Raw genomic sequence first — 11,285 nt, forward strand, 5'->3', positions numbered from 1 at the left:
GAAACCCTAGGTTCCATCATCTTTGCTTTTTAACTTATATTTTGTTTGTTTGTTTCTTTCTTTAATATTCACATTATTTCGTTATTTGAAAAGCTAAAAACAATTTCTTCTTTCTCTTGATTGTTCATTGTGTTTATGTGTTCTTAGTTTGGATTAGTTGGGTTAGGATTTAAATTGATTATTAATCCTCAGTTTGAACGACCTCATACTTGCACACTATACTAACGACGATTCGTGCACTTATGAGTTTTAATTAAAATTTCACAACAAAGACCTATGCCAAAATGTTTCTCTCAACATCCCCAACCACTTTCCTAACTACAACAAACACCCAAGTCGAAGACAAAAGTCCGGAATTTACCTAAAGAGAAATCGGTGCCCTAGAAATTCAAATCCTTAATTCCGCCTCCTCACTTCGATTTGGTTTAAGTCATTTGGAGGTTTTGAAGTACGTCTCTAGGACTGCTAAATTCAATAAGAATCACCCCAAATGGTTGCCGGAATAGTGAGTTACGACCTGGTCAAGGGAAGATGGGTCTGCCAGTCTTCTTCGAGCTACTAGGCTTTACACGCTTTGAATCGTCCAATGCCACCACCAAAGATCGAACAAGGATGAAGAGACAAATCCGATGCGACCAATGCGGCGTCGATCTGTGGCCAGACGGCAAAGTTATAATTACTACCTAGTTTGGGTTCCGAGTTGGGTTGGTTTTGCGGGTCGGCTAGAGAGAATTAGGATTTCTACTTTGAGCCGAGGTGAGAGAACTGACTTACCATTTTCGATGAGTCCTCCTTTTATACCCCTTTCTCAGAATAGTAACTTTAATTTTATGACCATAATTTTTACTTACAAACTCTGTTTTAGGCGTGCCAAGTGTCCACCGACTCGATTTAATGTCCTCTACGACTCTGCAGAAGAAAATTTCTTTAAATGGTCATCCTATAAAAAGTCGACTCTTTGACTCCCTAATCGTCAAAACAGAAATCGACAAAGTAAAACTTAAAGTAAATGACTTGAATACAGTAAGGAGGTGAACTAGATATGGGGTGTATCACATCATTTGCTAGATATGTGCCAATTACTTAATTAAGTAGATAAATTCGGTCCGGTCTTTAGTTTTAAATTTCAAATTATCAACTTATCTGATAAACCGAATAGGGGTTTTTAGTTTTTGGTCAATATTAGACCGAATAGGCTCGAATTCATTTATTTTTGGTATATTGTGTGCGTCTAAATATGTGCCACTTTACTAGTGGGCAAGACTGCATTCTTATCATAAGACTGAAGTAAGTAAAAAAATCTAGACGCAACCGCTCTCTCTCTAACTAGGGTTAAGGGTTTTTTTTCGACTGCGTAGCCTCTCTCTCACGTCAATGGCAATTGATGCAATGGCAGCCCGCTTGGCCTCCTCCCTAGCGCTGGCTGATGGAAAGCAACCTCCATCCAAAGGATTGAGACAACCCGAAGCATTCATGGTGGGGAAGCTGCTCACGGTGCGGGAATACTCCCGTCGCTCATTCCTTGGCATGTTCCGCTCTGCATGGCGGATCAATGGCAGACTGAATGTTGAAGAGATCAGAGAAGATGACAGGGTTCTGTTCACTTTCACAAACCCCTCTGACGTGGATAGGGACGTGGATAGGGTTTGGAAAGGAGGATCGTGGGGATACAATAGGGCTCTTATAGCCCTAGCGTCGTACGACGGTGTCAGTCCGGCAAGGGAGGTACCATTGAATAAATCATCCTACTGGATGACTCTGCAAGGAGTACCGCCGGCGTTCAGGTCGGAGCGTATTATGCGCCTGATCGGAAGCATGCTGGGTGAGTTCAAGGAGATTGATCGTCCGGCTTTCCTAACCCGAGTCATGCGCATCAGAGTCGAGATCGACTATGAAAAGCCTCTCTTGTTTCGCCGTCGGTTCAGGGTGGAAGATGAATTTCAGATCATGGTGCAATTCTGGTACGACAAGTTGTTTGGCCGGTGCAGTACATGCAGCCTAGTTACCCACGTTGGCCTTCCTTGCTCAGGGCCGGAGTTGGTTGAAGACAGCGACGTACCAGTTGGTGCGGTGGCGCAACCCACGGCTTTGGCAGTATATGGGGACATGAAAACCCTAATGTTAACAGGGTGGTGGTCAACAACCAAACCTTGATCTTCAAGGCTCAAATACCTAATAGCATACCGGAAGCTATCCTCCCCTAATCTGTGGCAGCCATGCGTCGTCACCGAAGACAGGTGCAGATTAGAGAGCTGAGTGAACCAAGACTCAATGAAGACCCAATTACAGGACAACGACGAAATCGGGAAAATGATGAGGTAATTATCTCTCCAAAAAAATTGCGTTTAAGTCTTGCTATTGGAAAGAAAAATTTGGATGCAGTGACCATGGGTTTATTGGAGGGACCTTCAAGCAACAATGATCAACCCAAGAAGAAGAGAGGACGCCCTGTTGGGAGTGTGAACAAGTTGCCATATGGAACAGCAGGAAAAGGAAAAAAGAAAGATGGAGAACCAGAAAAGGCAAAGAGCAAAAAGATCAACCTGATGTCGAGGTTGTTAGCTGCTGATGAGCCTGAAACAAGTACTAGCTCTAACCCTAAGGGGAAAGAGAAGGTGCTTGCTTAAGGTACAACATTTTCAAGACATTCTGAACTTCAAGCCTTCTTAAGTGGGAGTGATTTCTATATACTTTCTAAGATGTTTCTAGTTGATATATGTACCACAATTGAGTGTTGGCAGATTAGACTAGATGAATGATTTTGCCTTAGAGAGTGAAATTATTCTTGCTTAGTTTGTTGGCTTGCTGATTCAGCGAGCGACCATTTAGAATTTTAATGAGTTTAGGTGTAACTTAGATAGGACATCCGGTTTATTTTCGGCTCTTCTTATGTAAGTTCTGTTAGACTCTGCTTGTTTTGCACGGCTTTGATATCTAATAAAATCAAATCCTTTAAAAAAAAAAAAAAAAAGCCTGCATTCTTATCATAGACTCACCCACACTAGATCTTCTACACCAATAAAATCTCCCAACTCTTTTTGGTGAAAGCTCTTTTCTCTCTTTGTTTATTTCTTTTTTCTTTTTTCTTTCTTCTATTATTTTGCTTTTTGTATTTTCTCTCCCACAGTGATCTCGGGACCAGAACAACAAGCACCAGAACGCATCGGTGGACCGAATATACATGCACACTATCTGCGGGCTTTAGAGAGATTAGGAGTTAGAAGGAGAAAGAGGAAGTTTAATCTACCTTAATACAATAAAGAATCCAACTCCTAGATTATTCTACTACTGCTTTGTGTTTTAACAAAAAGCAGACAAAAATTGTGAAGAAAAAATGCACATATGAATGCATAAGATTAACCCCATATATGTAGGATAAAGGATTTCTCATCAAACTCATTTAAGACCTGGAATGTAGAGAAAAAAAAATTGAAAACTACAGTTCACTGTTAACACCAAAACTCTAAAATTATGACACAACCACATTTCATTATGATGAAAGGTCAAGTGGTAGATGAATAGTTTTGTCCTAAGAAAACTTGGAGGCGAATTTGTCAGTGTGTTGTTAGTCACACTTCAAACTTCTTAAGAAATAAAAGCTTCTTCAAGATAGTTTGGACCCTGGCGCTATCAGTTGTCATTCTTTATCAAGCAAAAGGGGGAGGTGGGGGGTCAACGCTCGATGTGCCTTCTAACACCATAACCACTTCACTCATTGAAGGTCTTTGACGTTCATCAATTTGGAGACACCAAAATGCAATTCTTAAAACACGCTCGAGCTCGTGAGTTATATGCATACCATCTAGTCTTCTATCAACTACATTCTCCGGATGCCCATCTGACCACTCTTTGTATGCCCATTCACAGAGGTCCCCAACTTCTCTACACCCACTCACCAAAACCAACACCATCCTACCAAAGTCTTCTACATCTCTCGTTGCTGAAGAGCATGCTTCATTCCCGACGATTGTCCCAAGCCCAAATCCAGTCACCTTGGCCCCTAAATTTTCATCCAATAACACATCCTCGCATTTCAAATTCCCATGGATGATGCATTTCCTGCAGCTTGTGTGTAGATAACTAATGGCTCTTGCCACGCTTAAGCATATATCAACTCTCTTTCCCCAAGTCAGCCTCTTACACAGTTTATGGTCTTCTATATATTTCTCCACAGAACCATTTTTGACATATTCATAGACCAGAAACCTGTGATTTAACTCACAACAGTAACCCTGCAGCTTCACAAGGTTTTTGTGATGAATGCCACCTATAATTGAAACTGCAGACCGGTATTTTCTTTCTTCAATGGACGGATTCATCTCTTTGATTGCAACTGGTTCTTTATTTGGAAGAATAGCTTTGAACATCTCTCGTCCAATCTGATGCTTAAACTTTTCTGTAAAGTCCTCTATTTCGGAGAAGGATAACACAATCAAGTCATTTGAATTGGAACTGGTATAAGCAAAACTGGCTTTCTTCCTGACCAAATTCCTTCTTCTTTTCCTTCTTCTGTAGAACCAGAAACCAAGTGCCAACTGAAATAAAAGAAATACAGCAACTGAGGCTGCTCCAATTAGACAAGGAAAACAAAACTTCTGTGCTGAAGGGGATGACATGGAGAGATTGGGATTTACAGCTAATGGATCTGCACACACCTTCACAAAAGATACTGAACTTAGTGAGGGGTCCGAATAGCCAGTAACATACTCTTTTCTCTTCACTAAGCAGTGTGCAGTTCCATCATTTGAGAAGGTTGCAGCTGTACATAGTGGGTCCTTGAGACACAAGCTTCTACATTGCTGTAAACTAGTTCCGACAACTAAATCATCAGTATACATTCCATATAGGAGAGTATGCTTATAACTAAACAAGTTGGAACCAGATTCACATTGCTGAGACGGAATCGAGCATTTTTCCATGGACCCATTCACAAGATTAAAAGGGCATTTACAATCAGGTGACCCAGACTCGGTAAAGAAACAGATGCCATGTGGGCCACAAGTTGCAAAGACATTACACTGGTTCTCAACAGCTTGCCAGACTGCTCTCCATGACATTGAAGCTTCATGCCATGAGTACAAGCGTAGATTACCATCAACATCTAGCCTAAGAAACCGGTAACTTATGGAATCATTGTAATCTGCCCCGAAAATTGACCATACAGGTTTCAAGTTTTGGTCGCGGAGTTGTAGGGCTCCATCAGAGGTGAGGAAAGCGCTGAGATTTGAACCAGGAGCACTTCCACTTGTCCAATAGACAACATGAATTTCCCATCTGAGTTGCAACTGACCATAAGCATTCATGAAAAGAGTGTAGTAACTGGACAAATAATCGGACATAATATTCTTGCTTGCAGCTCGAAGCATTTGCGACCTAGAGAAGTTCTGTCCAGGAAGAAGTGTATCAGAGGGGGTATTAAAACTTTGCCAAACAATATGTTTCTCTTCATTCAACAGGACAAGGTTTCCATTATCATGAAGAGCAGCTGAAACAACTGATAATCGGCTTGTTCTGCTGCTCCATACAGTGACTTCCTTCAAAGAATCAATGATTACTAATTCTCCATCCTGGGTCAACTGGACATACGAATTTTCACCAACCATGATATTAGCTCCAGCAGTCCACACCAGAGTTTGTTTTCCAAGTGGAATAGACTTTGAATTGAAACGGATCCCAACACTATAGTTAGGCTCATCTGTTCGGTTAAAAAATCCAAATGCGAAATCACCATTCGGAGAGGCCCAGATGTTTTCGTCTACTACAGAAAGTTTTGAACCTAAAGGAATCTCTGAAATGGCAAGAGAATGTAGCAGAAACCCAACAAAGATACTTAGAAGGAAAGATGATCTGAGGAGAAGTCCCTCCTGCTGAAGCATATTTGAATATGCTTATTGATCCTACAAAGACAACTAATTAGTATATGACTATACAGGCACTCCCATCCAAAGCGAAAATGCAAGAACCAAGGCATTCAGCCAGAGACTAAACTTGTTTTAGGCCAAACAAGGGGATAAAGTATGAATGTAATAAGCTCACAAAGAAAAAACAATCAAAATAGAACTCATACAGTTGAAACTATGTACCTGAAAAGACCTTCAAAATCCCAATAATTCAACAAGCCAGCCTGGAGTGCCACCATGACCATCTCAGAAACATTCCGTTTTTGTTATATGAGACCTGCATACAGCGAAATTGAGCTATTAGCATCAAAATTTTGAAGAATCAAAGAGAAAACACAGTGTTTGATTCAGGAATAGAGTAGCCTCTGACCTAGAGAAACAGAACTTTATTTAAAGTCACAAAACTGAGCTGTAAAGGGTATATAAAAACACAAAAAAATGGGAATCTTCAAGGGAATATAAAGTGGGTGTTGAATTATAATAGGTTTCAAAAAATGGGACCCAAATTGAATACAATGCATATGAGATTGCAGAAAAAAATCAACTCTCAAGACTAAAACCTGATAAACATTTGAAACCCCTGCAACACTTGAAAAAACAATACACAAAATAAAAAAAGAGAAAGCCCATTTTCGTTTTAAAGCTTTCTTCCATTTCCATTGATTAAACCTCAAGTTCGCTACAAATTGAACATTCCCATAAAACAAACCTGAAACAGAAAATATTGTCTCAATCCACAAAGTCTAAGTGAGATTTGAAAACAAACGAATAGATAAATGCAAGTTCGAATTGGCCCAAAAGACAAAAACTTTAACAGTGAGGAGCTAAGAGTGGGAGAGACTAGACTAGACTAGTAATGAAGGAAGAGCAACAGCTACAAGTTGGGAAAGAAAAGCCCAAATCATGAATGAAGCCATAAATGTCAAAACCCCAAATGAAATGAAATGAAATCAACAGCAGCATCTGATATGATATACCTTGACAAGTTAAGCGGGGCTCTCCAAAGTCACTGCTGCCGCAGAAATTGGAGGAAAAGCGCAGAAGAGAGTGTGAGAGAAACTGGGAGTAGTGAGCTGTGCTGCTTTGCTTTCTCTTGTTTTTAACGCGTTATAGGGTGTAATAATGTTTGGTATTATTCTCAATTCAAACGCTTTTCATTTCATCCTCCCTATTTTAACCTAGGAGGGACAAACAAAACCTCAAAAACTAGTTGACTCATTTCAAAATCACTCTCGATGGTCCCATATTATGATACACATGCTGGTTCGAATTAATGTTATTGGTTCATATGACATGTACCTGTTCCTGATTGGTTCTTTTAAATTAATTTGTCTTTTTTTTTTTCATCCCTTGTAATAATCTTAACAAATTTGAGTGATATTATTGCATCGGACTATCATATGATAATGTCACGTGATCGTCCGGGATCATAGTGTAATTACTCATACTTCAGACCCAGAAATTTATTGCAATAAATTTAAAATTGTGGTTGATTGATTTTCTTGCTTTTTTTTATAAAAGATTTGTTTTTTTTGGTTGAATATTGGTTTTGTGATTGATTGATTGATTGATCTCCTCATTTAATGTGCATTTGAGATCTTGAAAAGCTCAAGCTATGAAGGAAATTTTTGCTTGAAATCTTTAACTTCAAATTCTGTCCTCACTTCTCTCCAATTTCAGTTCTCTCTCTCCACAAAACATGAAAAAAAATAATAGTACTTCACATCACAGGCTTAGCAGTTGAACAACTTTAGAAACCCCCTTTTCAACTTTGAATTTTTTAATTTCATTTTTTAAAATTTATTAATTTCTAATTGTTGTTGTTAGTTTCAACAAATCAACCTAGAAAAAGAATAGGACAGACCCATGACCAGCAAGCAGCACATAACATTAGGGAGCTAGTTAAAAATAAGCCTAAAATAAGAAATACCCCTTACTGAACACACCATTCAAGCTCAAAAACTAATAATAATAATAACAATAATAATAATAATAATACAAAATAAAAAAATCATGATATGATTCAAGTTTTTCAAAGCTTCAAGACCATGCTAGCATGTCTGGAAAAGCACAGGGACTAAAAAAGTTAACTTGAGAATGTTACTAGCGTGATTCCCCGTCATGTATAATCAAAACTAAGAATGCCTCCTGAATGAATTAGCATATTTGTATGATGCATGCAGATGGGATTTTGGAAATACTCATTCCTTTGAAATGAAATAAAATCAGAATTTTATTTCTGAATTCTGAACTTTAAAAACGGTTCCACTAATAGGCAGAAGCTAAAGAGATTTAATTACATTTCTTAGAACCTGCCATTATGAGGGTGATTATTGGTTCATGGGGTCACAAAGTTGCCATAGAAGTAGGTCTCAAAGAGTCTGTAGTTGAAATCAAAACCAAGATAGAACAACTCTTGGGTGTCCCAGTTGCTTCACAAACCCTTGCAGTCTGTGGCTTGGAGTTGCTAGATGGATTAGACATGGAAGATTACCCGATTGTCACTGAAGGTACCAAAATTGACCTCACCATCAGATATTGGATGGCACCCCCTAATTTTTACCATTCAGGTAAAATTCAGATTATCATCAAGTTTTCAGCTAGACAGCTCCACATAGAGGTTGACAGGACCGAAACAGTGCGCAGCCTCAAAGAGAAAATACACATCATGGATGGCACCCCTATCAAAAGAATGTCACTCTTCTTTTGTGGAATCGAGCTAGAAGAAGATTTTCGCCATTTAAGTGAGTATGGTATACACGAATTTTCTGAAATAGTTGTGTTCCTCAAGTCGATGAGTCGTGTAAAGGATGACCCTCCCTCAAAAAGGTTGAGTCTAGTGGTGCAAACTTCATCGAGTTTACTTAACTCGGCGAGGATTCCTGTGGAAATGAAGGACTCGAGCACAGTAAATGAGCTTAAGGAATTACTTTTGAGTGGAAAAATTTTCCCAGTTGATGACTATTTGTTCATACACAAGCAGAGGATCATGCGTGAAAATTGCAGCCTCAAATGGCATGGTGTTGATGATGGGGATTTCTTATACGTCTTTAAAGGGACTGTTTGTCGTGCTTGATACTTATCAATCATATGCTAGAAGAATTGAACTTAGTGCTATGGCTGGAAATTCAAATTAGTAATTTATTCATAAGGATTATAGTACGTATTTACAGTTATTAACTTTTATGTTAAGTAACTGGTGACATAAAGATAACACTTCGACATCCTCAAGTATGAGTATCACTTTGAAGTCCTTTGTTTATGTTTCTAAGAAGGGGGATAAACTAACAAGCGATGAAATCACTTTGGGTGATCGCATGTATTCGGAGACCTTAACACGAATGGGGATTCTCTTCCTCTTCATGCTATGGAAGCCCTTCATTTTTATCTGCTAGATCCTAGCGTGTTGGGGTTTTAGGTTGTAACCAAGTTCTTTGTATCATTGCAAAAAACACAAATGGGGATTCTTCTTGTTACTAGAGAAATATATTACAGAAATTAAGCCCTCTTATATATCTAACATATGCTTCTCAAATCTAATTTTTATAATTGTACTAGCTGAAGAAAGGTGCCTACAAGTGGCCACCACAAGATCTTCAGCAAAAAAGAAAAGAAAATATATGTAGATAACCAATCCGCCTAATGATGAGATTGGGAGGTATGCTATGTTTCCATTTTCTTTGTTCCTTAATCATATTAATTTGGCATGGAAGCTAATAACTTAGCTAGGTACGTATACGTACGTGTTCAGTCTACCCCAAAAAAGAATCGCTGAGTAGCGGAGGAGGAGCCATGGTCATCAAGGGGATTGAAGAAGATATAGATGTGGGAGCCATCTTGGACTCCATAATCAATAAGCGAAACCCCATCGCCATTGTCGTTGATGGTATAGCTACGATGATGATCAGCATGAAGAATCAAGATGAGACGGTCATAAGGGAGCTTCTGCTGGGTTTCGATTTCCCTCTTGAGATCAGCAACTGTGGCATCGTTGCCGACTTGGACATGGAAGAGAGTTCCTGTCAAATTCTCCACAACAACCTTCATTGAATTCTGCAACAATGCCTAATCTACACGCAAGTACGTACTTGCATTTCGAGTCTCATTTGATTTTATTTTGAGAGAGAGAGAGAGAGAGAGAGTCCGGGTCGCAATCGATCCATGAGAGAGAGGTGTTCACGAATGCTGCATTCTCGCAGGTTAGTTTCTTGAGTTGCATTGCATTGCATGCACAAGGAATGGGCAGATTATTAGTACCTAGCTAACTGCATGCTAAGCAGAACCAAACAAGTGTACCCTCTCATATTAATGTTTGTCTGGGCTATATTTTTTCCATGATCCATAATTTTCATTCAATACACATTTAAAAAAAAAAATAACGAATTCATAATTGTCCCCTATTCTATTCCTCGAAAGTATAATAATTAAGAAAAAAATTCACAAATAGTAACTTAAATTATACTTTTATCATATCGATAATAATTGAATTCTATTGTATTTTTTGTCACAAATAATACCTGAATTCTTAGAAAGTGACCTAAGGCCACCTTCGGTAAAATTCTAAGAAATGGGCCGGTATAATATGGGCTGTTGAGTCAAAACCCTAAATCCCTCCCTCTCTCTCTCTCTCTCTCTCTCTCTCTCTCTCTCTCACACATATTAGAGCCGTCGCCACTCGCCACCCGCCACCCGCCACCCGCCACCCGCTACCCAGAAAAGTAGAAAACCCTAGAGAGAGAGAGAGGGGGCAACAAACAAGCATGGCGGCTCCCCCGATGAAATCGGTGCAGTGCTTCGGGCGCAAGAAGACGGCGGTGGCGGTGACGTACTGCAAGGAAGGGCGGGGGTTGATAAAGATCAACGGGTGCCCAATCGAGCTGGTGGAGCCGGAGATCCTCCGGTTCAAGGCCTACGAGCCGATACTCCTGCTGGGACGACACCGTTTCGCGGGCGTTGACATGAGGATCCGCGTCAAGGGAGGAGGTCACACTTCACAGATCTACGCGATCCGTCAGAGCATCGCCAAGGCGTTGGTGGCTTATTACCAGAAGTTTGTGGATGAGCAGAGCAAGAAGGAGATCAAGGACATTCTGGTCAGGTACGACCGTACTCTCCTTGTGGCTGATCCAAGGCGCTGCGAGCCCAAGAAGTTTGGTGGTCGTGGTGCCAGAGCTAGGTTCCAGAAGTCTTACCGTTAGAGCCGAGAGCTTTGTACGTTTTTGCTATTATTATGAAGTGTTTGCTGTAACCTTGTTTCGGATATTTATGCTTAATGCTACTTTGAGAAATCATTCTCTGCATATCCATAGCCAAGTTTTTAGTCTCAAGCCCCCGTTTGAACTATGGATTTGGATGACCATCCATACTCCAACATGTTTTCGCAAG

General features: G+C 39.9%; 4 protein-coding genes across 4 annotated transcripts; 3 read left to right on the forward strand and 1 right to left on the reverse strand.

Moving 5' to 3' along the window:
- The first annotated feature begins 1,374 nt into the window (after positions 1-1,374).
- Positions 1,375-2,154, forward strand: LOC133727227 (uncharacterized). Its single transcript, XM_062154839.1, has one exon. It carries the CDS (start codon positions 1,375-1,377, stop codon positions 2,152-2,154), a length of 780 nt encoding a protein of 259 aa, XP_062010823.1.
- Positions 2,155-3,332: 1,178 nt separating this feature from the next.
- On the reverse strand, positions 3,333-7,032 carry LOC133724803 (G-type lectin S-receptor-like serine/threonine-protein kinase SD3-1). The gene is made up of 3 exons (XM_062151646.1): positions 6,878-7,032; positions 6,084-6,177; positions 3,333-5,897 (listed from the first exon to the last, which is right to left on the reverse strand). Exon 3 carries the CDS (start codon positions 5,874-5,876, stop codon positions 3,648-3,650), a length of 2,229 nt encoding a protein of 742 aa, XP_062007630.1. The 5' UTR covers positions 5,877-5,897; positions 6,084-6,177; positions 6,878-7,032; the 3' UTR covers positions 3,333-3,647.
- A 1,188-nt stretch (positions 7,033-8,220) lies between these two features.
- LOC133724980 (polyubiquitin) lies at positions 8,221-8,976 on the forward strand. Its single transcript, XM_062151969.1, has one exon. The coding sequence runs from the start codon at positions 8,221-8,223 to the stop codon at positions 8,974-8,976; it is 756 nt and encodes a 251-aa protein (XP_062007953.1).
- Positions 8,977-10,521: 1,545 nt separating this feature from the next.
- LOC133724806 (small ribosomal subunit protein uS9-like) lies at positions 10,522-11,200 on the forward strand. The gene has a single exon (XM_062151651.1). It carries the CDS (start codon positions 10,661-10,663, stop codon positions 11,096-11,098), a length of 438 nt encoding a protein of 145 aa, XP_062007635.1. The 5' UTR covers positions 10,522-10,660; the 3' UTR covers positions 11,099-11,200.
- Positions 11,201-11,285: the final 85 nt, after the last annotated feature.

The sequence above is a fragment of the Rosa rugosa genome, chromosome 1, assembly GCF_958449725.1.
Source record: "Rosa rugosa chromosome 1, drRosRugo1.1, whole genome shotgun sequence".
NCBI classification, from domain to species: Eukaryota; Viridiplantae; Streptophyta; class Magnoliopsida; order Rosales; family Rosaceae; genus Rosa; species Rosa rugosa.

Bases quoted from the DNA above. Each gene is read 5' to 3' on its own strand.
- LOC133727227 (XM_062154839.1), top strand. From the start codon at position 1,375: ATGGCAATTGATGCAATGGCAGCCCGCTTGGCCTCCTCCCTAGCGCTG.
- LOC133724803 (XM_062151646.1), bottom strand. From the start codon at position 5,876: ATGCTTCAGCAGGAGGGACTTCTCCTCAGATCATCTTTCCTTCTAAGT.
- LOC133724980 (XM_062151969.1), top strand. From the start codon at position 8,221: ATGAGGGTGATTATTGGTTCATGGGGTCACAAAGTTGCCATAGAAGTA.
- LOC133724806 (XM_062151651.1), top strand. From the start codon at position 10,661: ATGGCGGCTCCCCCGATGAAATCGGTGCAGTGCTTCGGGCGCAAGAAG.